Source organism: Neodiprion fabricii, chromosome 5, assembly GCF_021155785.1.
Source record: "Neodiprion fabricii isolate iyNeoFabr1 chromosome 5, iyNeoFabr1.1, whole genome shotgun sequence".
NCBI classification, from domain to species: domain Eukaryota; kingdom Metazoa; phylum Arthropoda; class Insecta; order Hymenoptera; family Diprionidae; genus Neodiprion; species Neodiprion fabricii.
This window is the reverse complement of record NC_060243.1, coordinates 9,364,799-9,389,768: the sequence shown is the minus strand read 5'-3', so window position 1 is coordinate 9,389,768 and position 24,970 is coordinate 9,364,799. Positions and strand designations below refer to the sequence as shown.

Here is a 24,970-nt window from a genome sequence, read left to right as displayed (position 1 = left end):
AAAATCGAGTTACAAAATGCTGTTATTTATTTGCGTTTACGCAATGTAGAAATGACGTCAAATCTATCTTGACTCTAAAAATTTCAACAGATGCTTTGAACGGTTTACTCACAAATCAATTATTAATCTTGCATTTTTTTTTGTACTTATGTATTACCAATATTTATCAACAATGTGATCGATATGCTACATACGATCTGAAACTACTTTCTCCCTGGTTAAAATTTTTCTCTGAAGAAAATGAAACGAAAAGTCTGCAAATATAGAAGCAGGCAATTCACTTTCCAAGTAAATGTCAGAGGAAATCCCAGAGTTGATTAACAAATTTTTACAAAAAAATTTCCGCCTAGGTCTTCTTTCTGAATGTTTTCTCTGTAGCTAAAAAGTGGAGAAAAAAAAATTAATAAAATAACAGTAAGATAATACGGCTAAATTTTATAATTTGCAAATTTTATAAAAATGCTACTGCAGCTTTTATTATGGAATCAATATGATTTTATAAACTTGAAATGAACTGTGTTTTGTTTCCTTATATTTCTGTTTATCTAAATCTGATATGAATTTAATCAAGTCAATAAGTACTGCTGCGATTCGTTAACTTCATACTGTTGCATAACTCTGTACATAAATTACCTCCTTAGAATGAAAAGGTTTTATTGGGTGATGCCATTAAACATAGATGGGCCATTTTCGCTGCAAGGTCTTGAAATGGTTCTGTTTATTGAAACAAAAATAAGGTTGTTGAGCATAAGTGTATAACTTGATAAGATAACGAATTGTGGCTTTCCATATAATTCATATTCGAAGATAAACATGATCAGTCTCTGCTGCTCAGAGTTAGCGACAAGAGATTTCAACTTTACGTGTGTGCATCGTTCCTCGTGTAGTCAGCACAGACTTACATTTCGGTTAGTTTTTCTCTACTTACTCAACAATTACTTACAATGGAATGAGTATGTAGCATGTCGTAATATAAATATTTAAGTAATTTGAAATTATCACTTGGCAACAGACAAGGAAAATATACCTCGATAATTTCAGAAATAAAAATCCTGTTCATTTTAATTCAAATCTTTTAAAATTGACGTCGTTAGTTTTGTGAATGAAATTTCCAGAATTTATAAAGCTGCAAGGCTGAAAATTCCAAAAATTCCAAAAATTAGATATTTCTTCAAATTTCCTAAAGGATATAAGTTTTATTGACAAAAAATTCGTTGAATGTTGGTCAACTATGACTTTTATTAATAACGTTGACATTTCGAACTGTGGCTGCTAAGATGTTAATGTAACACCATTTTGGATGGAAGTTACATCTTTACAGGCACAGGTCATCAAAAAATTTTGACAATAGTCGGCTGGGCCCGGCTGAAACGTCAACATTATTAATAAAAGTCATGGTTGATTAACATTTAACGATTTTTTTCTCAACCATCAATTCTGGTCAAGAATACTATCTTTAGATATATATTTTAGGAATACTGTAATTGAAATTTATAAAGAAATGGATAGAATTGATTGAGATTTAAAAACAGAATAGGAAAGCGATATTCAAGAGTAAAGGGATCCGAGAACTATAGTTCAGTGTCTTTGCCAGTTGCAATGGCTTGTATCGTTCCAAGTGCAGTGGTCATGGTATTGTATAATAATCATGAATAATAGAGGAAACACGAAATCGGAGATAAAACAATAACAGCTGATAGGAATTGAAGGGAATTTGGTTCACCTAATCAATACCAAATAAGAAGAATAATCTGCCAAGCATTGGCAGGAAAAGTAATATAACGATGAATCCAAGTGTCGGTTATGGGTTGGTGAATTTCATTCACCGTTTTGCAATGTCGAGCCAATATGTAAAATATAAAAAGTCTGAAAGTGTAAAGTGGATTTTCACGATAATTATTGACGGAAATTTGGATATAAAAAATATTTCAAATTTGAACTTGATTATGTTATAGTTGTATAACATGTAAACTCTTGTATGATTACTGTTGGTCAAATTTAGCCAAAGGCAGACACAATAGGCCATTTTTTTTTCCTCACATAAGAAATTTTGTATTGAGTTTTCATATTCTCATGAAAACAAAATATTTAAAAAAGAAAGTAAAATTAAAGCATTGCATATGTGTCTTATGTGTTAAATCAAGTAGTATCTTAAAGAATTTCTTTGCATGCTATAGATATAATTTTTTTTTAACAAAAACTCAAATGGCTTTCAAGGAAAGATATATTTAGATTTTTCAAGGGGCAATAGGTTGTCTGTTATCGTCATTATTATGTACAACTGATAGTAGATGAACTGCCAAGCAGATTAAGTTGAATACTATTAAATATTTGTATTGTATGAATATTATGTAATGGATATTACGTCGAATTTTGTTGAATATTTTTTGTTATTACAGATAATGACGACCCTGGATTCGAGCAAGCTGCCGATAGTGCGGAGAGCACTGCATATTCCACCCTTAGAGGAAATAAGAGACAGTAATGGATTGAAAAAATAATTCAATAATGATCAGCGAAGTGGTATAATAGGGTGGTCCTTATTTAGGGATGCGAAAAATTTTCATTGCGACACCCACCAGATCTGTTCCAAATGATTAAAAAAAAATCTGTGTAAAGTTTCAAGCCTCTACGTCAACTGGAACACGTCCTGCTAGTCTTTGTAAGTGTTAAATATAAAATACATTTAGTTTTTATAACCAGTTATTTTGTTGTGTATGACTTTGGTATAAATTGAGTTACTGATTTGAAAGTTGGCAGAGTTTTTACTTATAATGATAGGAACAAACCCTGAAAATTTCAAAATTTTATCATTATTTTTCCCTTATATATAAGCCTAATAAAAGTAATACTATTAAGCTTACATATAAAAAGAAATATATTATAAAATGATGATGAAATATTGAAATTTTCACAGTTTGTTTCTGTTATTATAAGCAATAACTCTACCAAGTTACTGGTTATAAAAACTTGATGTATTTTACATTTAAAACTATCAGACCTTAGCGGCATGTGTTCCAGTTGACGTAGAGTTTTTTTTAATGATTTGGAACAGATCTGGAGACGTCCCAATGAAAACTTTTCCGACCCCCAAATAAGGACCACCATAATGAGTAATAATATTTATTCATCTTTTATAGTCCTGAGGGAAGCGTTACCTGCAAACTTTGCAGAAGTGACAGTTGATGTAGTCGATTGTCCCGACCTCACTCAGCAGCCATTTACTCTCGCTGAAGCAGGTAATAGATACTAAACTTGAAATATATTGTCATCATTTCCCAAAGCAACAAATTCTACCAACTATTTTCTACAATTTTTTTGTAAAATTATTATACTACAGTTCAATTTGCGCTCCCTGTTATCTGAGATATTAAAACATTTTTTCTACGGAAAGGTCTTGGTGGTGGTACAAAACTTCTTGAAATCGGTGGCCCTCCATACCTGTTACCTCTTGTCAACAGAGACAAGGTATATGATGTAAAATCCATATGTCAGAATGTAAATCACAATGGCAAAGCTTTCGTCGTTGGTGCTGGAGCTGGTCCATGGCCACTTGTGAACACAAATTGCGAGGTAATTCAGCAAGTGTTTGCATATGTATACCGAAACACCTTGTCGATAATTATCAATCCATAACTCAATTTTTTAACTAAGACTTACCATTCTTACAGTTGATAATGAACGTGTCAATATCTCCAGCAGAGAGTTCAACAAAGAATGCTACTCACATTTGTATCGTTGACAAAGATAATGGAAAATGTATCGACCAGACCTTATCTTCTAGTGAAACACGTTTTGCTCTACTTGCCAATCTGTTTGTAAGTGAGGGCAAACCTGGCAAGGTGATAAAGGTCCATGCCAAGAAACGGACTGGTAGTAATGATTTCATTGCCAGCATTCGTAAGGCTTTAGCTGCTCGTTATACCAACCAACTTGTTGGTAAGTTTATGATGAAAAAACAATGTGTTATTTCCTACCATCTATCTATATATGTCTTTGATACTTTCATTAACTTAGTAATTCATCGTCTTAGGTTTGGGTGGAACCTTCCTTCTCAAAGAGGGTAAAGCCAATCAGCACATTATGCCAGATTTTTCCAAGGTGCCACTGACAAGCGATGATGACTTGAACAAATGGCTACGCTTTTATGAAATGTCTGCACCCCTGGTAGCTGTTGGTACTCTCGTTACAGCTGAAACAGTAAGTTAATCGTATTAAATTTTTTCGTTACATCGACTCGAATATGACGATTAAAACAAATATTGATGTATTATTTACATGGAAAGATAATTTTTGAGTGCTAAATGTAAATGGTATTTTAGTTCCGCTGGAATCATAAATCAGAGATTTCCTGATAATTATTATTACAGGATTTGGATCTGCGAGTTCAACATTTCCATAGCTTCTCTCATCATGGTGAAGGAGGACATTACCACTACGACACAACTCCAGATACTGTTGAGTATTTGGGCTACTTTAATGTTGGTGAGGCAGTTTACAGAATAGACAAACCGCCCATGGCTCAAGCATTCGGAAAGGATTAGTTGTAACAGAGTAACGTCTATAAAATTTACAGAATTTCGATATTATAGTTTTATACAATGTTATGGAATATTTTTCATGCATATATTTTTTCTATGAATAAAGTCTATTCACATTCTATGACTGAAACATTAATATCTCTGATTAATAAATGTTCCTCAATCAATTTCGATATTTAATTTGGTTTTATGCAGTTTATGGAAAAACGACTAGTTTAACACGTTATAAAATGACTTTAATATAAAATGAAACTATTTATAGCGCTACTCCAAGCCAAATATCAGTAAAAAACTCGGCACTGAGAAAAATTTGATTTTCTAGTTACTAGAAAATTCTAGTAAAATGAGTAACGTTATTCAAAAACGGTTTAGATATCGATCGAATTGCAAAAAAAAATAGTAGTAGTAATTTAGTTGGTTTTTTATAGAAAAATTTGTGAGTAATCAAAACTTTAATTTAAACAAGACTAAATAAATAATGAATGTTAGTGATTATTAATAAGCTTGATTTTATATTGCATTTAATTAGCTACCTTATCATTTTTTGAAAGTGTTAAAAATTTCTTGAAAATTCCAGAATTCCCAGGAATTCCTAGTGGAGAATTCTCGAGTCCCGAGAAAAAAAGTATGTCATCATTTTTGTTATTTTAACAACTTAGAATAACGCATGTCGAGGTTCCTGTTTAATTTTTTGTGAAATCCTGTTATTTCTGGGACGCAGTAAGAATATACTTTAGCTTAATAAATAATTTGCTGGCTAATGCACAAGTTTACCGGGCCCAACTCGACCCATTCTTTCAGTGTAGATATCCCTGACATTCATCACTAGTTGTTACGAATCCAAAGAAAAAGGGAAAATAAAAACTAATCAAAATTCTATTGAGAAGTACTGAAAAGAGTTATTGGAATGAAACAAAGCGAATGCCTTTGGCAATTCGAAATTGCGTGTATATACCTTGTTTTCTGTCCCGGCTGTATAGTTATTTCAGGTAATTGGGATTCAGTATGACTAATTAAAAAGTAGCACACAGGAAGATTAGTATGGACATAATTCAAAATTTTCAATTGATGCAATTAATACTGTAAATGGTGTTGCAAAATACCGTGTACTTTATGGTACTAAATGGGTGAATTATATACGATCTATATTATTAATACGTCAAAATAATATAAACTAGCTTTAAAACCCTAGCTCGCTAAAGCTCGCTCGGGGTCGGATGCCTAGCGTAGCTGGTTTTTGTGCTCGTTTGGATAAAGCCTTACTGTCATTAGTTTAGCGTACCTACATTCGTAGAACGTTAAAACATAACTCACTACCTGATAATTCTGCTTGTATGTATCGTAATATACTATTACAAAGAGTGAAATCACCCGTTTTACCTCCCCTTCAATTGATCTAGTAGTCATCACAGATAAAAGAAATGTAAGACTTCACATGTCATAAAATGAATAAGGTTGCTGCGTCAACCGATAATATTATAAAAACAGTCTTGTTTCGGACGTTAACTGACTGAAAACACTTACTTGCCATTAAAGCATTTTCTCAATGTTTAATTTCCGCCTTTCATTGGTTCGCTAATTAATTAAGTTCACGAACCCGTATTTATTTTGTGACGTTCGCCAGAACGTTACAATACATATACAATAATTTACATAGTGAAACTCGACGTTCAGTCGATCACGTTGTTAGTAGATATTGATTGTACAGCAAAAATTTCAACAAAACGTAACTACGGTGTGCCACTCGCGGAGGTCGAAATCCACAAGGTAAAAGACCTGGACAGCCAAAACTACGGAGCGCGAGTCCTGGAGACCGAGAACCACCAGATAGAGGACCTGAAGCGCAGGAATCACGGAAAATTACTCTTCAAGGTAAAAAATCACCAGGTCAAGGACCTGGACAGCCAAAACTACGGAGCGCTTGTCCCTAAAGTAGAGTTTCACCAGGTAGCGTACCCGGAGTCCACAAACCACGGAGCGCTAGTCCTGGAAGTTGATTTTCACCAGATAGCGGACCTGGAGCGCAGAAACTACGGAGCGCTTGTCCCTGAAGTCGAGTTGCTCCAGGAAGTGAACCCGGAACGCAGGATCCAGTAGGAAGAGAACCCGGTACACGAAATTTGCGGAGCGCGATTCTCATCCGTCCGTTCTACGGCGCGGTTGTTTCCAGACTGAGGAATTTGGCTAGCTGATTACTGTAGATCGATGACGTCAAGAGAAAAAAAATTTTGAGTGACGTCACTTTCCGAACAGTCAAACATCCGACATCCAAACTGTAGTTTCGCACTTTAATACTATGCATGATGTATGGTGTATGATGATGTATGATGAATGACGTATGATGATATGATATGATGTATAATGGTTTTAGTTGTTACATTTCAGACAAGAAATACGCACTTTATCTTTCCTGCCGATACCAGACTCAAGCGGGTATATACAGGTAATGATAAAGCCAATTTCAAATACTGCTGTAATGGATTTGACCATGTCCAACTAAATGAAGATGTCAGCTAGAATATAATGTCCGAAACAAGTCCCGTTCTTGCACAAAGTTTGACGTGAGACTTTGCGCAACGCGACCGATTCAAATAGGCAACAGTGAGATGGCTGGAAATGTTGTATAGGCATTGAAGCGGAAGTTGATAAAAGTAAGGCTAGAGTACTTCAATTTTGAGGCTCCGCCTTCTCTGGATCCAGAATTGGCTGTAAACGATCAGGCTGAGCTACTGCCCTATAACAAGAAATGGGAATTTTCACGCAATCTATTGAAACTTGGTACAGTAGTATCAGTCCGTTTCGATGACTCCTGTTCAGACGGTTTCCATTCGGATTTCGACAATGGGATAAGCTATAAATGAGCATATGTGAACGGTCACTGAAGCTTTTGAACCGAGTTTTTTACCGAAAAATTTGTTGTATTTGACCCACACAACAATGCCAAATATATTGCAGCGGGCAAGAAATCATCCTGTTCAGTCGATTACACTTTTAGTCAGCTTTTAGTATAAAGATCGGCAAACCGATCGTTACCGTAAAATAGTCAGTTTTTCCGTCTTACCGCTCGCAGCGATCCCATTAGCAAATTATAGTTCTCAACTGTCTAAAAAAAATCGTGTAATAAATTCCTTTCATCAACTTTTATTTTATGGTAGTATAGACTGTGAAAAAAAATGTCAACTTCCTGCGATGAAAATGTGTGTGCGAGGCAATGCAAGGCTGTGCGCAAAAATTCCGACATCTCTGCATCAACGATCTATTTGAGGAAATTGCTGTATTCCTCAGATTTTTTCATAATTTCGATTTCCATAGAACAATCTATGATCGCTGAGTTTTTTAATTCTCGACCATTTCTGATTATGTCGAGTTCGAGAAGCAATTATAATTCGTAAAATTCTTTCAATGCGATCTCAGGAGACCTTTACATCGAACAGAATGGACTGCAAAACACTAGAATTATAGTTTGAACAAACACTAGATGGCTCGTGTTATTCGAATGTGCTCGGATTCATTACTATTGCATTCATAAGGATCTTATTTTATTCGTGGTAGCGATCATCCTTCATAGATCCAGGGAAACTAAATACAAACCAAGGAACTCAATTCTTAACACTGATTATTATCGAACCGTCGAATGTATGATTTATTCACAATCAAACGATGAATTCCGTGCATCCACCCGCGACTTGTTTATTATACAGTCTTCAGTACTCCTCAATCCTTCATAATCCGCTCAACATGCAAAGCTTTGTATTTGCAGTTGTATCAGACGTAACAGATGTGTGACAGTCAGTATTCGATTGGAAGTCGTTTGTAAAACGTAATTGATATATTGCTAGTCAATCGTTTTTATTATATCACAAAATGAAGTTCAATATTGACGCTACCTCATCTTACAATAGCATTCACCCAGCATATTTATATACTGAACGCTTCAACAACAATGTGGAAACCTATCACGAGGGAACTAATTGGTTTGGTATATTTTTGGCATTCTTGTCTGGGACATTTTTCACCATTAGCTCGGCTCTGGTTAAGGCGATCAAAACTGTCGATCCAATGATTTTGCTTGCCATAAGAGCAGTTCTGCAAATCACAGCTATGGTTGCTGTCGCTTGCTACCACTCAAAAAATTTATTCGGACCGAGAGGGCAGAGACTGCTGGTTCAATTTCAGGTAAGATTACTATCTAGACTTCATTAAATTTAATACATCGATCGTTACATTTCAAATTGAATATTATACTGCGCAGAATGCGGTGTTCGTTCATAAATTAGATGGAAAAGACATTTCATTTTCATTTCAATGACATGTTTCTTAATCAGAATATATTCTACATTCATGTTTTAGGGCCTGATCGGCGGCCTTACCTTAGCACTGCTCTATTACAGCTTCAGAAAACTTCCCCTTGGAGATGCAACGACCATAATATTCAGTTCGCCTGTGATCGTCATTGCGCTCTCGTTTATTTTCCTAAAAGAACCCTGTGGCCTATTACGCGTTGTCGTCATCTGCGCCTTAATGCTGGGTGTCATCTTAGTTGCAAAACCACCATTTCTATTTCAGGTATGTACACTGTAACCCATTGAAAATTATTATTACTGTGAAAATCATAGATCTACTTGTGTTGGAAGTAAGTATATCAACTTACATGACCTCGATTTTTTTTTCATCTCATAGAAGAAGAACAATATTACGAATATCTGTACAGTGAATGCAACTATATTTTTTAGATGCATCGAACGATACCTTATGACGTCATGGGCTACGTTTACGCAATCCTAGCAACGTTATTTACAGCGTTGAACATAGTTGTAATGAGAAAGTGCATGGATGTACACTACTGTGTTATAGTATTTACGTTATCGGTGTGGTCTCTTTTAACAGCAATATTTTTTTTCCTTGTAATGTCTGAGAATCACAAGTACAAAATTGATCTCCCTCACGACTGGTGGGAGTGGGGTCAAATTACCATTGTAGCAATTTCAGGACTCTCTGGCCAGGTATTAGTTGCCAAAGCATTGAAACTTGAAGGAGCAGGAAAGGTTTCCGTCACCAGATCCTTGGACATAATCCTAGCTTATTTTGTTCAGGTCTACTTCTTCGGTGAAATGCCTACTTCGACCAGTATCGTTGGAGCACTTCTAGTCCTTTTATCTGTAATCTGTATGGGATTTGAGAAAGAAATATACGGTGTATGCGACATCATTCCATGAAAGAAGTCATTTCCAATGTTTTTAACAATATTGTTTTTTTGCTTTGTTCATTCTACACGTGGCAGTATGAATAGTGTATTTGCCTGACTCATGATATTGCATCAGATGATCCATTGTGCGACTCATTTACTAAGAATTTGCAAAATTCCAAATGTTGTGAATTAAATTTAACCATAATAGATTCAATACAAAATATAAATATTAAATTAAGTTTAGTTGGGTCGGAACTTGAGCAGGCTCAGGTAGTAACGTTTCCCTTTATAAAATATGTATCTGTTAATGATTTATTCAAATAAAAATACAATTACGACTAACGTTAAATTGCACCACCTTATTAAACCCAAGATATAACAATATTTACAATTTTTGGGTGACAGCAATCCCACGTATATTTATAAATATTTCTCTTATGAAATTTTATAATTAAATTTAAATTAAACAATTTTTTCCAAGACCAAGACGTGACGACAATTCGTACCGCGATTACTGGTAAACTGATTCGCTTAGTTTCTATTACTAATTTGTAAATAATAAATAAGAACGTTCTCGAAACTATGACTTTTCATTGATTTTAAATCCTACAGATGGCTTATTTATATACCTACGTAAGGTGTACTGTAAATCATTTAACCCTTAACCTTAAAAAATTGAAGAAAATACGTACAGAACTATGTTTGAATGATACTGTATCAATCGAAGTATATCTATGTGCAATTACAAACGCTATGAACTAAACAAGATCGTAATAATTAAATTGTGAATAAAAATATTTAACTCTGTATTCGCACGAACCGTGCTCGAGGTTATTAATGGTTGCAAACTAAAGAGAAAGAAAAATTGAGATAATCTAAAAAGGTAACTGGTATATTTTGTACGATAGGTACTGTCAATGCCATATTATTTTATAATTCTCCTACAGCCAATAGGCAATATTAAAAGATTGGTTAGTGCAGTTGCAGACCATGCAATTCACTTCAAGATATTATTATGCATTGTACCAGCTATGAAGAATCCGTTTATAAAGTAAGAAAGTGTCAGTTACGTAGGTAATTTTATTTATCAGGGTTCCGTATTTTTTACTGACGTCTGTGTCATTATAAAATATTTCTGTAGATCGTGTAGAATATAAAATGACGACCCAAATCATTTTTAAATAGGTGATGAATTTTCCGAATTCCATTTATCAGAAATGTCAGAGGCAGTTTAAAAATTTCTTAATGAATTTTTAATGAAGATTTCCGTATGGGTCTTCTTTTTGAATGTTTTCTTTGTAGTTGAAAAATAAAAATAATGATTAACATATTGATAAAATGGAGCGTCTGAAGTGTTTAATTTGCGAATTCTCAATTTTACAAAGACAGCAAGTGCAGCTTTTATCATTATGAGGAATCAAAATGAATTTCATAAAGTTAAGGTGCACTGTGCTCTGTTTCCTTACACTTTCGTTTATCTAAATTTGAAATCAATGTAATCAAGTTAATAGGTATATGTCGCGATTTATTAGCTTCATATTTAATTAACTCCTTAGAATGAGAAGATTTTATTGACTGATGAAATTATGCATAGATGAGCCGTTCTCACTCCCAGATCTTGAAATATTTCTGTCGATTGAAACAAAAATAAGGTTGTTCAGAATGAGTGTGTAACTTGAGAAGATAACGTATAGTGGGTTTCTATGTAACTCACAGTTAAAGATAAACATAATCAGTCTCTGATATTCAGAGTTCGTGACAAGAGATATCAACACCATTCCTAGTGTAGTGACCACAGACTGACATTTCGGTAAGTTTTTCATTGGTTAATTGGCAATTTTCTACTACACGGCATATGTAGCATGTAGTAATATCAACATATAAGTTAGTTTTAGTTATTACTTGATAGCAGACAGCAAAGATGTTTGTACGTAATTCAATTCATATTTCGATTCAAACATTTCAACATTAATCCGTAAATTTCTTTTAAAAAAACTCCCGAAGTTAAGAGAGCAAACGACAAAAATTTCGGAAAGCTTCGGTAATTAAAAAAATAATCTGATATCGTGTTTTTTGTGAAGCAGCTTCGATCTTCATTCTTTAAATCTGTCATGTTCAAGCGGTGCAGTATTTCTATCAGAATGCATGTACAAAGTTATACCGTCCATAAAAATAGAAGAGGAAAGCTGTCTTCAAATTTTAAACTGCAGTTCATAGTTTCTGTATTTGCTTGTCCCTTATATCGCTAATTATATCGTGCCGATTGTATTGTTCAGTGATCGCGGTTTTTAACCATCGTGAATAGAAGCGGAAAAATTAAATCAGAGAATGTAATAAGAATTGTCAATAAAATCATTAGACAATTGATCGGTTGTTACCACGGAGTTGAATTTTGTTGCATTAAAATTGATTCACCATTGAATCAAATTTCATTACACAGGATAATTTTTATCCGTGTTACTCATGATCTTACAGTTCAGGCACTTATTTTCTATGACGTGTGTGTCCAAATTAACTTAAGTGCAGCTCACCGGCCATAAGAGTGAAAAAGATAGCTGCTTGTGTTATCTCGTCGATAATGATCTATATGTATTTATTTTCCGTTAGGCTGACAGTATCAAAGATTTTAATTCTTGAAGCTCTGTTAACAGATTATTTGCGAACAGATGTAATTTAAAGTTTTCCTCTCTTGTGAAAAAAGTGAATGCAAAATTGGTCAATTTTAAACGCAATTTTCTCACATCTTTCGCTGAGTGTATTAGACATTCGGAATACCTGATTCTTGCTACATACTCAAAGCCGTGAAATTCTCTAATTTTTTGACGTATTTACACTTAATAGGAAATGTTCCTCGGACTGTTCTCAATACCATTGCATTCCCCGCAAATATTTGTTAAAAAATTAACAGTAACCTTTCCCTGCTTAAGATTTTGAAATCTTCGTTTTCCGATGGGAACCGCAACGTCAAAATATTCAACCAACATTTTGCTCCTTCGACCGAATTCGGCAGGTTTTTGCGTCAAAGGGAAAAGGAGCCATTCAACAAATACCTTCACTTTTTTGGACGATTTTAGACCCCCCCTCCAATACGTAACAATGGTTCGTTTAACGAGACCCGCCAAAATAATATGTGACAAATCTCGACGTGCCAAAGTTTAGCGGAAATTATAGCGAACGGATTCCGTTTCGCGATTTGTTTACATTGTTAGTCGGCTCAAGGTAAAAGTACAGAAACTGAAAATCAGCATGACCGGCACAATCCGCTTCTTCAAGAACATCGCAGTGATTCGTGTGATAGGAATGTAATATGTTTGCACTCACAAAGAAAACATTTTGCCTTTTAAAGAAATTCATTTATAGAAGAATTTTGTAGAAAATTTTCCCTTGAGAACACAATATTTTATTGTAAACATCGAAGGATTACTAAAAAATGTATTAGAATAAAATATAATTATCACTGAGAAAAGAGTTTATTTACTGTTAACAAACGTTTATTTGAATATGGTAAAATAAATGTTTTTTCATTATTATTAAATTTTAGTTGAGCCAAATATGATTTGTTAACTATTAACAAATTTATATCGATCGATATTTAGATCAACTGAAATTTGATAATAATGAAAAAACTTTTATTTCGCTATATGAAAATAAGCGTTTGTTAACAGTAAATAACCTCTTTTCTCAGTATACAAATACGATACCTCGATTTTCATTTTATAGTCAATCAATAGTACATTATGCAACACAAGAATAAAAGTCGACTTCTATTCCTGTGTTAGATAGGACTTTATTTCCGACTAAACTCTGGCCGCAATATTTATTTGAAAATTGGGACTTTTAAATTTCCCGCGGCATACGCGGTGCGGTGCGTCTTATGGGCAATTGTTTACGCTCGCTTCTTTTGTTTTCTTCAAGGCGCTCGCTTCTTCCGAATTTGAATTTGCAGCAAATATGATCGCATATGATCTCACATAAAAATATGCCACTTTCGTCCCGCTTTTGAGGTCAAAAAAGTTAACTTTACGGTTGAGTCGGGAATAAAAGAAATAATACGTTTTTCATGGTATTATCAAAATATCGAATACCCTCTGGTAAAATTTACCAAATCATGAGAGCTATTAAATGATTACCGCTATCAAATAATATGTTGCATCGTAAATCTACAAAATTTTTTTTTGAAGTAATAAAGTACTCTCTGTGATAAGTCAAAAATCCTTTCTCTCAAGAGAAGTAAGATGAGCAGTTATTAGTAGGAGCTCCAGGCATCTATTTAGTATAATCAGCAGAAATAAATCATTTGTGTTCTAATACCATTGAACCACTCTGTCAATTCACAATGGCGTATTTCTTTTCCGTTGTTAGATATGACTCTTAATTCATACAGCCTAAATTATAATCAAGGAATACTTGTTTTCATTCGTTCATCTATACAAAATGATTTCGGTCGTTACAATCAAATTTTGTTCTGCTCATTCGTCACGTGTCCTCCCCTCTTTTTTTACGTCATACAGTTAGGTGAGTACGGTCCGAATGTACAGCGTTTAAATCATGCAAGTCCAGGCGAGGAGGCAAACATTCAGCGTAGTTGAACTATCAAATTGAGTTATAACATCGGTGTTGATTACGGAGAATGGTATCAAGTCATACAAGTTTATCGAAGATGATCTAAGGCACGTATCAGCCAATTCGAGTGCAATATTTTCTGAAGTAAATCACGCTACGTAATCCACTGGCTTGATTGGTCTACCTTTTCTATTCGTCGCAAGCTGTAAAGAGCTACTCTCAAATATCGTGAGTCAACAAATCTTTTTTTGTTATATAATACACATGAATTGCTTGTCGTATTTGAATTTACAATTCCGTTAGTCGCGGATGGAAACTTACAGAATATGTGCCTAAAATTGTAAAGAAATAGACAAAATATTGATTCTACATCTGTTTCGATACAGTTTTTGGCACAGTTTTTCTACGTATCTATCCGCGTCTAACGGAGTACTATTATTATTATATTACTATTCAGCAGAACTATCGTCTGAGCTGTAAGCTACGTCAATTGCTCTCATTGACTGAGTCGTTCAAAATTTTCTTGCGTTATTCGCACATTAAGCCCTGTTTGTAACCCGCTGTGAATTAGGGTCTCAATATTTTGTGAATATAATTTTAATACCGTAATATTTGTTCACCGGAATGCATTGAGCGATTCGTTTCCTGTCAAGAAATTACAAATATAGGTATATATAAAGACATTATATATGTATAATTTTTATCCTAAAATCAAAAATCTTGTTTACTACACTCCTTCCTTTGGATCATTCCATTCCTGTGAAGTCTTCGCTCTCATACATCTGATATTATTATACAATTAGTCTTAATAATTTTCTGTCTCGAAATTTAAAAAAATTGAACTGCTCCCATGTTTAATTCATGGGAAATGGAAGATACATAACTTATTTTATTAATTGAGCTTTTGCTACTACTTTATTTTTCATCATTGTTTGGTATATTTTTCTTCTTCGTCAACTCTCCGATTGTTTGGGGTATACTTTTAGTGGCACAAATGCACTTTGCTTATTTAATACTCTACCCCATTCGTTTCAAAGTGAAACAGCTTCATTTTTCTTACAACTAACCGACATGTTGTCATGTAATTTCCCTATTTATGTTCGCAATTTCAGTCGAATTTTGTTTACAGATCAATCCTACATTTTCAGTACCCTTTATATTTTCTTCAAAAAATCAGCTCTGCGTCTCAGATTGTCTTTACGTAAAGACATACCCATTTTGATTTTGCCAAGGGCTATAGGTTGCCTGTTATCTTTATTACTATATATAACTGATAATAGTTTTTATTATATCAACATTTAATTATATTGAATATTATTATACATTTTTTTAGTATATTTCCTTATTACAGGTACAATGGCGACCCTGGATTCGAGCAAACTGCCGATAGTGACGAGAGCGTTGCATGTTCCACCCCTAGAAGAAATAAGAGACAGTAACAGATCAACAAAATAATTTAATAATGAACAACAAAGTGTCTAAGTGAAACGTATATGATAATATTTACTTATCTGTTCACAGTCCTGAGGGAAGCCTTGCCTGCAAACTTTGCAGAGGTAACAATAGATGTAGTTGATTGCCCAGACCTCACTCAGCAGCCATTCTCTCTGGCTGAACCAGGTAATTAGTACCAAATTTAGAAAACATTACCATCATTTCCAAATGCAATAAGTTTGACTAATTGTTCTCTGTAACTTTTGTAAAGAAGTTTATAATATAGATTAATTTGTGCTCTGTGTTATCTGATGTGAGTTTTTGAATCATTTTTTTTTTTACTTAAAGGTCTTGGTGGTGGTACGAAACTTCTTGAAATCGGCGGCATTCCATACTTGTTCCCTCATGTCCACAGAGACAAGGTGTATGATATAAAATCCATACTTCAGAACGTAGATCACAGTGGCAAAGCGTTCATCATTGGTGCTGGAGTTGGGCCATGGCCACTTGTGAAATCAAATTGTGAGGTAATTCAGCAAACGTTTGTTTGTATGTACTAAAACTTCTTGTCAATAATTTTCAATCCGCAATTCAATTTTCTTACTGACAATGGGTAGGTTCTAACTTGCAAATGGTCAAGGAGAGTTCTAATTTTGTAGATTTGAACAGTTTTGTGATATTTCGCCTCCTAGTAAATGTTCTAAGTTTTCGAACTTGGATAATCGCTGCCATATTGATAAAATGGCGAGAAAACCAGTTTTTCGAAAATATCTTCTTTTCGTCGCTACCCAGGCTGAAAGAATTAAGCATAAATTAGGACACCAAACTGCAAAAATCTACCAAATTAAAACTGTCCTTGACGTTTTGCAGTGAAAGCTTTATTTTGTGACTTCATTACCTGGACTATTTAACATTTTTACAGTTGATGATGAACATGTCAATTTCTCCGACAGAGAGTTCAACTAAGAATGCCACTCACATTTGTATGGTTGACAAAGGTGATGGAAAATGCGTTGACAAGACCTTATCTGCTAGTGAAACACGTTTCTCTCTATCAGCCAATCTTTTTCTAAGCGAGGGTAAACCTGGCAAGGTCATAAAGGTTCATGTCAAAAAACGGTCGGGAAGTAACGATTTTATTGGCAGCATTCGCGCAGCCCTAGCAGCTCGCTACACTGAACAAGTTGTCTGTAAGTTTATATTAATACTTAAACAAACCGTAATAATATTTTTAAAAATTTGTTATTACTTACTGTGTGCCCATATAGTTTCTACGATAATTTCATTATCTTGTAATCCATTATCTCAGGTTTGGGCGGAGCCTTCCTTCTGAAAGAAGGTAAAGCCAAACTCCACATTATGTCAGATTTTACTGAGGCACCACTAATAAGTTATGACGACTTGAAGAAATGGCTCAACTTCTTCGAAATGTCTGCACCTCTGGTAGCTCTTGGTACTCTCGTCACTGCACGCACAGTAAGTTAATGACATCAAATCTGTTCGTTTTAACGGCTCGTGTAGAATAAGCGAAAAACATTGTTACATCACTTATTACTTCGAAGAATTATTAATTATTATTCATTACCGAAAGTAAATGAATCGAATTCACCGAAGCATTCTGTATGTGAAATTTCATTTTCGACGGAATTATGGATCAGATATTTGCTGTTTATTATTATTGCAGGATTTGGATCTGCTAGTTGAACATTTCCATACCTTCTCAGATCATGGTGAGGGAGGGCATTTCCATTTTGATACGACTCCAGATACTGCTGAGTATGTGGGCTACTTCAATGTTATTGAAACAGTTTACAGAGTGGACCAACCTCCCGTGCCTTTCAACTTTGAAGGGGAATTTAATCTGTTTTAATTTAAAGAACCGTTTAATTAATCTGTAGTATTTACATCTAACTAACTAACATCTCAAATTTGTTCAAAGCATTTTATTGCGAATTTTATATTTTACAGGATTTCTCGTTAATGTGTAGCAAAAAATTACATCCGTTTGTAATTGACCTATTCGGTAGCATCTAATAGCCAAGGGCTGGTGGATTGGCCAATTTCAAACGGCTGTAATTCGCGATCGATAAATTTCAAAAGTAAATACGTTCAAGTCTCAAGTATTATCGAGAAACACATTGGTAGCCTATGGGCCAATGTTCCTAAGTTACGCTGTGCATATTATTGCCATGCAAAAAATTATAATAAATGTAGATCCAAGCATAAAATCAAAGGTGAATCGAAGGTCTATTTCGAAAAATATTTTTTTTTCTCACTGATGAAAACATTATCGAGTTTCTACCACTCTTGATGACTTTAGATGAACTACTTTACGACTGTATCTAAATTATTCAGATGATAAATTCAGTGCACCCCACCCGCAACTTGTTTCTTCATTAATCCCAATCCTTAATAATCCTCTCAACATGCAAAGCTTTGTATTTGCAGTTGTATCAAATGTACCAGATGTGTGACAGTTAATATTCCATTGGAAGTCGTTTACAGAACGTAACAATCGTTTACGATTTTACCGAAGCATCAAGTTCAGTATTGACGCTACTGCATCTTACAGTATTATTCACCCAGCATATTTATATACATATATGCTGAATGTTGTAATAACAATGGTGAAACAAAAACCAAGGGAATGAATTGTTTTTATATATTTATTGCATTCTTTTCGGTACTTTCTACCATCAGCCCAGCTCTGGTTGAAACTGTCGATTGAATGATTTTGCAACCTGTATAACTGTAAAAGCAGTTCTGCAGGTTGCAGCGATGATGGCTGTCGCTTGCTACCGCTCAAAAAATTACCTGGAATCGCAAGGCAGAGGATGCTTGGTTAATTTCAGATAACATTACGCTTATCGTTACGATTCATGTTACATTATACATCATATCATATCATCATACATCATTCATCATACATCATCATACACCATACATCATACATCACACATCATACTTCATACTTCACACATAGTATTAAAGTTCGAAACCAAAGTTTGGGTGTTCGCATGTTCAGATGTTCCGAAGGTGACGTCACACAAAATTTTTTTTCTCTTGACGTTATCGATCTATAGTAATCGTCGACGACGAAAATCAGCCAGCCAAATTCCTCAGTCTGGAAACAACCGCGCAGTATAAAGGACGTATGAAACTCGCGCTCCGCAGATTTCGAGTATCGGGTTCTCTACCTACTCGATCCTGCGCTCCGGGTCCGCTTCCTGGTGAAACTGGACTTCCTGGACTAGCGCTCCGTGATTCCTGCACTCCAGATCCACTACCCGGTGAAACTCGACGTCCAGGACAAGAGCTTCGTGGTTCCTGCACATCAAATCCACTACCCGGTGAAACTCGACGTCCAGGACAAGAGCTTCGTGGTTCCTGCACATCAAATCCGCTACTTGGTGAAACTCGACGTCCAGGTCAAGCGCTCCGTGGTTTCTGCGCTCCAGGTCCGCTATCTGATAAAACTCGACTTCCAGGATAAGCGCTCCGTAGTTTCTCCGCTCAAGGTCCGCTACCTGGTGAAACTTGACTTCCAGAACAAGCGCTCCGTAGTTCTGGCTGTCCAGGTACTTGACCTGGTGACTGTTGACCTTCACGACTAACTTTCAACTTTACAAGTTTGATTATTGAAAACCTCATCTTTTGTACTGTCAAATCAATATGCATGCTTCAGATAACATTTTGAATCGGAAAAAAACCGAACTGCCTGGATCAACAAATTGCAATTGGTGAGTGGTTGGCATTGTATACATAGAAATTTATAACAATAACGTCGTTCAATTAGAGCTAAAATTGCTGTGCGCAGTGTTTGAAATCTGTCAGCACTTAACTGATTGTTCTGTGGTATTTTTTGACGAAACTTAACGTCATAAAATCGCAAGACGTTATACTTACATGCATGTTTCAACGTTTAGGAATTTTAAGAACGGTGAAAGAAATTTTTGGGGGGTTCATCGTGCCTCAGTCTCCCCTACAACTATGTCATCTGGTGAAACACTGGCGACGAGTAAGCGAGCGCACGAGCACAAAAACGAGTTACACTAGGCATCCGACCCCGAGCGATCTTTAGCAAACGAGTGTTTGCAAACTAGTTATTTTTAATTCGCGCACCATTCTATTATCGATGTACCAAAATAACCCAAAAAACCGTGATATCATATTAATTGTCGAGCTCAAACGTAAAAAGTTACGATTTTTACCAAGAAAATTCTGAACGAAAATAAATGTGATTTAACGTTTTTTTCTCAGTTCTTTAGTTCATCGATGACAAAAATATATGTCAATTCAAGTAATTTGAGTTTTAACATTTCAGACAAAAATTACGCACTCCATCTTTCCTGCCAATTCGAGATTACAGCGGTGAGGCGCTTCAATGGCCGCTTAATAACATCGCCATTTTGAGACAATTGATCATAAGTAAATTTTTCTTGTACTGTCCAAATGTGAGTTAAAGAACACTCGAAATTTTAAAAAGCTTCGTTAGTTATCTCCAATTAAATAAAAATAACCAACAATCAACGTTTTGCTTAAGAATTGTCGTATTTCACTGACTTGATTAAAAAAAAAATATTTGTGCTTACCCCCACCTTTCATACGGCAGCATTTGAAGAACCCAGTTTTTAATTTAAACAGACATGAAAGCTACTTTTTCTCCATTATCTGATTTTATTATTGACCTTTTGTTGGTGTTGCTTAAATATTTAGCTATATAATTATTGATGGCTTTCAGTTTTTATCCATTTGTATACGTTGATTGTAGAAAATAAATGATCATCATCAACTATTTTCACGTTAACCATTACCAAGAAGCTTTGTTACTGATTGTACACGGTGAGTATAACATTTTCATGATGTTTAATGGCAATTGTAAATATCTTTTATGGAAAATTTTTGAATCTCGTCGCGTTTACAATTATTTACATCAATCCGTTTTTCACGCATGCCCAAATTCAGTGGCTATCAATGCGCTGGTGATATTTATTCTATTATTCATTATTATTCAATTATATTAATCGTTACACAATATTTTTGATAAGTTCTGATACTGAGAAAATTTGATACTATTCAAGGTATAACCCGAAGTGGTTAGCAGTAATCGTTGTAGGTGGTCGAAGGCTGTAAGTTTACATGCGTTGATCGCAGCGTATCGGGGCTGCGCCCAATCGATCTCTCTCGCGAAGTTACGTCGGAATAGTGCGTGAAAGAATTTCTTTCAGCACTTGTCAGAATAGCGAAAATTTTCGCCAAAAATGCGAAGGGGTTAGCCTTACTTTTCCTCCATTTTTGGAGCCGAAATTTTTAGTCTCAGATTCGCTTTGAATTACTCTTACCTGATTATTTGGACTCTCAGGAACTCAGAAGACGCAGCGAAATTAGCGTAGGACCAACAGGAGAGGAATGGCGAGCAAAAAAGCACCTTCTGAAAAATGTCGAAAACACTAGATCTCGTTTTTTGGCTGTAACTTTTCATGCTTTGGTCGCAGCCTACTGGGGCTGCGCCCAATCGATTTCTCTCGCAAAATTACGTCCGAATAGTGCCACAATTGATTCATTCCAACTTTCTTCAAAATCCTGAACATTTTTGCAAGAAATGCAAAGGGGTTAGCCTTACTTTTTCTTCATGTTTCGACCAAAAATTTTAGGTCTCACATTTGATTTGTACTACCCTTCCCTGACTAATCGGACCCTCAGGAACTCAGAAGACGCAGCGAAATTAGCGTAGGACCAACAGGAGAGGAATGGCGAGCAAAAAAGCACCTTCTGAAAAATGTCGAAAACACAGAGTCACGGTTTTTGGCTGTGACATTCCATTCTTTGATCGCAGCGTATTGGGACTGCGCCCAATCGATTACTCTAGCAAAATTACGCCCGAATAGTGCCACAATTAATTCATTCCAGCATTTTCAAAATCCTGAAAATTTTTGCAAAAAATGCAAAGGGGTTAACCTTCCTTTTTTTTTGACCGAAAAATCTTCCGTCTCAGAATTGATTTGTATGACCATTTCCCAACCAACTCGACCCCCAGGAACTCAGAAAACGCAGCGGAAAGAGCGTGGGACCAACAGGAGAGAAATGGCGAGCGAAAAAGCACCTGCTGAAAAATGTCGAAAACGCCGGTTCACGTTTTTTGCCTGTAACTTATAATGCGTTGATCGCAGCGTATTGGGACTGCGCCCAATCGATTTCTCTCGCAAAATTACGTCGACATAGTGCATGCAAGAATCTATTCAGTCAACGGCTGACCATCGAAGGGCCTGGCTGCTTTAGTCTGGAATCGGCAGGAGAGATGAGGTGTGTATTTCTTGTATGAAACGTGAAAACTATAAGCATTATACATCATATCATATCATCATACATCGTACATCGTACATCATACATCATACAACATCATACCTAGTATTACAGTTCGAAACCAAAGTTTGAATTTTCGGATGTTCGGAAAGTGACGTCACCAATCTAAAATCGGCTAGCCGAGTTCCTCAGTCTGGTGACAACCGCGCAGTAGAGCGGACGGTTGAGAGTCGCGCTCCGCAAATTTCGAGTACCGGGTTCTCAACCTCCCGGATCCCGCGTTTCGGGTCCGCTCCGCAAATTTCGAGTACCGGGTTCTCAACCTCCCGGATCCCGCGCTTCGGGTCCGCTACGCGGTGAAACTCGACTTACAGGATAAGCGCTCCGTGGTTCCTGGTTCATGTTTACATTAAATTATATCAATTCGTTTTTCGCGCAACCCCAAATTCGGTAGCTGTCGGTCCGCTAATAAAATTTCTCGACTTCCAGGATAAGCGCTCCGTGGTTCCTGGTTCATGTTTACAATAAATTATTTCAATTCGTTTTTCGCGCAACCCCAAATTCGGTAGCTGTCGGTCCGCTAATAAAATTTCTCGACTTCCAGGATAAGCGCTCCGTGGTTCCTGGTTCATGTTTACAATAAATTATTTCAATTCGTTTTTCGCGCAAGCCCAAATTCAGTAGCTGTCAGTGCGCTAATAAAATTTCTATAACTTTACAATATTCTCATAATCTTTTTGGTAAAATATGTCGATAAAAAAATTATATCAAACCTTAAACATTATTTTTGATTTGTTCTCACGCTGAAAATATTTATTAGTATTCGAGGTATAACTCGAGGTGGTTGGCGGTTTTCGTTGGAGGTAGTTAGGGGTGGTTGCGGGTAATCTCGGTGATTCAGGAGGAGGGGGACAAGGATTTGTGCTCGGTGAGTAAAACACTTTTATAATATTTCATGGCAATTGTAATTATATTTTATCTGAAATATTTCAAACTTGTCATGTTTACATTAAATTATTTCAATTCATTTTTCGCGCAAGCACAAATTCAGTAGCTATGAATAAGCTTATACAATTTATTATATTATTAATTAGTTAATTAATATTCTTACAATATTTGATGGCAATTGTAATTATATTTCATCTGAAATATTACAAACTTGTCACCTTTACAATAAATTATTTCAATTCATTTTTCGTGCAAGCACAAATTCAGTAGCTACGAATAAGCTTATACAATTTATTATATTATTATATTATTAATTAATTATTTAATCAATTACTCAATTATATTAATCCTTACACAATATTTTCGATGTGTTCTTATACTGAAAATATTTATTACTATTCAAGGTATAACCTGAGGTGGTTGAAGGTGGTCGGAGGTGGACGAGGAGGAGGACGAGGAGGACGAGGATTGTGCTCGGTGAGTAAAACACTTTTGTAATATTTCATGGCAATTGTAATTATATTTTATTTAAAATATTTCAAACTTGTCACGTTTACAATAAATTATTTCAATTCATTTCTCGTGCAAGCACATATTCAGTAGCTATGAATAATCTTGTACAGTTCATTGTATCATTAATTAATTGATTAATTACATTAATCCTTACACAATATTTTTGATGTGTTCCTATACTAAAAATATTCATTACTATTCCAGGTATTACCCGAGGTGGTCGGAGGTGGACGAGAAGGAGGACGAGCTGGACGAGGAGGAGGACCAGGTGGACGAGGAGGAGGACGAGGTGGACGAGGAGGAGGCGGGGTGGGTCGTGGGAGAGGACCTCTCCTCTCCTCAGAGGAGGGGGGGGGGAGGGGGAGGGAAGGGAAGGGGCGGGGTGGGGAGGGGACGAGGGAGGGAGGGAGGGAGGGAGGGAGGGTGGGAGGGAGGGAGGGAGAGAGTGGAGGACGGATGTCGATGCGAGCCCATTAAAGTTAATAGAGCAAAACACCCCCCGCCCGCCCGCCCGCCCGCCCGCCCTCCCTCCCGCCCCGCCCTCCCACCCTCCCTCCCTCCCTCGTCCCCTCCCCACCCCGCCCCTTCCCTTCCCTCCCCCTCCCCCCCCTCCTCTGAGGAGAGGAGAGGTCCTCTCCCACGACCCACCCCGCCTCCTCCTCGTCCACCTCGTCCTCCTCCTCGTCCACCTGGTCCTCCTCCTCGTCCAGCTCGTCCTCCTTCTCGTCCACCTCCGACCACCTCGGGTAATACCTGGAATAGTAATGAATATTTTTAGTATAGGAACACATCAAAAATATTGTGTAAGGATTAATGTAATTAATCAATTAATTAATGATACAATGAACTGTACAAGATTATTCATAGCTACTGAATATGTGCTTGCACGAGAAATGAATTGAAATAATTTATTGTAAACGTGACAAGTTTGAAATATTTTAAATAAAATATAATTACAATTGCCATGAAATATTATAAAAGTGTTTTACTCACCGAGCACAATCCTCGTCCTCCTCGTCCTCCTCCTCGTCCACCTCGTCCTCCTCCTCGTCCACCTGGTCCTCCTCCTCGTCCAGCTCGTCCTCCTCCTCGTCCACCTCCGACCACCTCGGGTAATACCTGGAATAGTAATGAATATTTTTAGTATAGGAACACATCAAAAATATTGTGTAAGGATTAATGTAATTAATCAATTAATTAATGATACAATGAACTGTACAAGATTATTCATAGCTACTGAATATGTGCTTGCACGAGAAATGAATTGAAATAATTTATTGTAAACGTGACAAGTTTGAAATATTTTAAATAAAATATAATTACAATTGCCATGAAATATTATAAAAGTGTTTTACTCACCGAGCACAATCCTCGTCCTCCTCGTCCTCCTCCTCGTCCACCTCGTCCTCCTCCTCGTCCACCTGGTCCTCCTCCTCGTCCAGCTCGTCCTCCTCCTCGTCCACCTCCGACCACCTCGGGT

The 24,970-nt window shown here is 36.1% G+C and overlaps 2 protein-coding genes and 1 long non-coding RNA gene across 8 annotated transcripts; all 3 read left to right on the top strand.

Annotated features, from left to right (window-relative positions):
• Positions 1-848: 848 nt before the first annotated feature.
• LOC124181947 (ester hydrolase C11orf54 homolog) lies at positions 849-18,103 on the top strand. 5 transcript variants are annotated; one of them, XM_046568686.1, is made up of 7 exons: positions 849-908; positions 2,400-2,481; positions 3,141-3,239; positions 16,075-16,253; positions 16,649-16,916; positions 17,036-17,202; positions 17,411-18,103. In XM_046568686.1, exons 2-7 carry the CDS (start codon positions 2,403-2,405, stop codon positions 17,594-17,596), a joined length of 978 nt encoding a protein of 325 aa, XP_046424642.1. In that variant the 5' UTR covers positions 849-908; positions 2,400-2,402; the 3' UTR covers positions 17,597-18,103. The 5 variants fall into 5 exon arrangements, with proteins under 5 accessions (XP_046424642.1, XP_046424646.1, XP_046424644.1 ...); XM_046568690.1 differs by lacking the exons at positions 16,075-16,253; positions 16,649-16,916; positions 17,036-17,202; positions 17,411-18,103 and adding exons at positions 3,395-3,573; positions 3,672-3,939; positions 4,034-4,200; positions 4,371-4,671; XM_046568688.1 differs by lacking the exons at positions 849-908; positions 2,400-2,481; positions 3,141-3,239 and adding exons at positions 11,462-11,539; positions 15,644-15,727; positions 15,814-15,912.
• On the top strand, positions 8,353-10,090 carry LOC124181946 (solute carrier family 35 member G1-like). Of its 2 annotated transcripts, XM_046568685.1 has the most exons (4): positions 8,353-8,717; positions 8,892-9,107; positions 9,275-9,544; positions 9,635-10,090. In XM_046568685.1, exons 1-4 carry the CDS (start codon positions 8,406-8,408, stop codon positions 9,755-9,757), a joined length of 921 nt encoding a protein of 306 aa, XP_046424641.1. In that variant the 5' UTR covers positions 8,353-8,405; the 3' UTR covers positions 9,758-10,090. The 2 variants fall into 2 exon arrangements, with proteins under 2 accessions (XP_046424641.1, XP_046424639.1); XM_046568683.1 differs by having other exon boundaries at positions 9,275-10,090.
• A 968-nt stretch (positions 18,104-19,071) lies between the features above and the next one.
• LOC124181948 lies at positions 19,072-20,236 on the top strand. Its single transcript, XR_006870667.1, has 3 exons — positions 19,072-19,154; positions 19,215-19,466; positions 20,051-20,236. It is a non-coding gene; the product is annotated as an uncharacterized LOC124181948 (long non-coding RNA).
• The last annotated feature ends 4,734 nt before the right edge of the window (positions 20,237-24,970 follow it).

Coding starts and splice junctions, on each gene's coding strand:
- LOC124181946 (XM_046568683.1), top strand. CDS start 8,406: ATGAAGTTCAATATTGACGCTACCTCATCTTACAATAGCATTCACCCA. Junction 8,718..8,891: donor GACTGCTGGTTCAATTTCAG/GTAAGATTACTA, acceptor TTCATGTTTTAG/GGCCTGATCGGCGGCCTTAC. Junction 9,108..9,274: donor AACCACCATTTCTATTTCAG/GTATGTACACTG, acceptor TATATTTTTTAG/ATGCATCGAACGATACCTTA.
- LOC124181947 (XM_046568686.1), top strand. CDS start 2,403: ATGACGACCCTGGATTCGAGCAAGCTGCCGATAGTGCGGAGAGCACTG. Junction 16,917..17,035: donor CTACACTGAACAAGTTGTCT/GTAAGTTTATAT, acceptor CCATTATCTCAG/GTTTGGGCGGAGCCTTCCTT. Junction 17,203..17,410: donor CTCTCGTCACTGCACGCACA/GTAAGTTAATGA, acceptor TTATTATTGCAG/GATTTGGATCTGCTAGTTGA.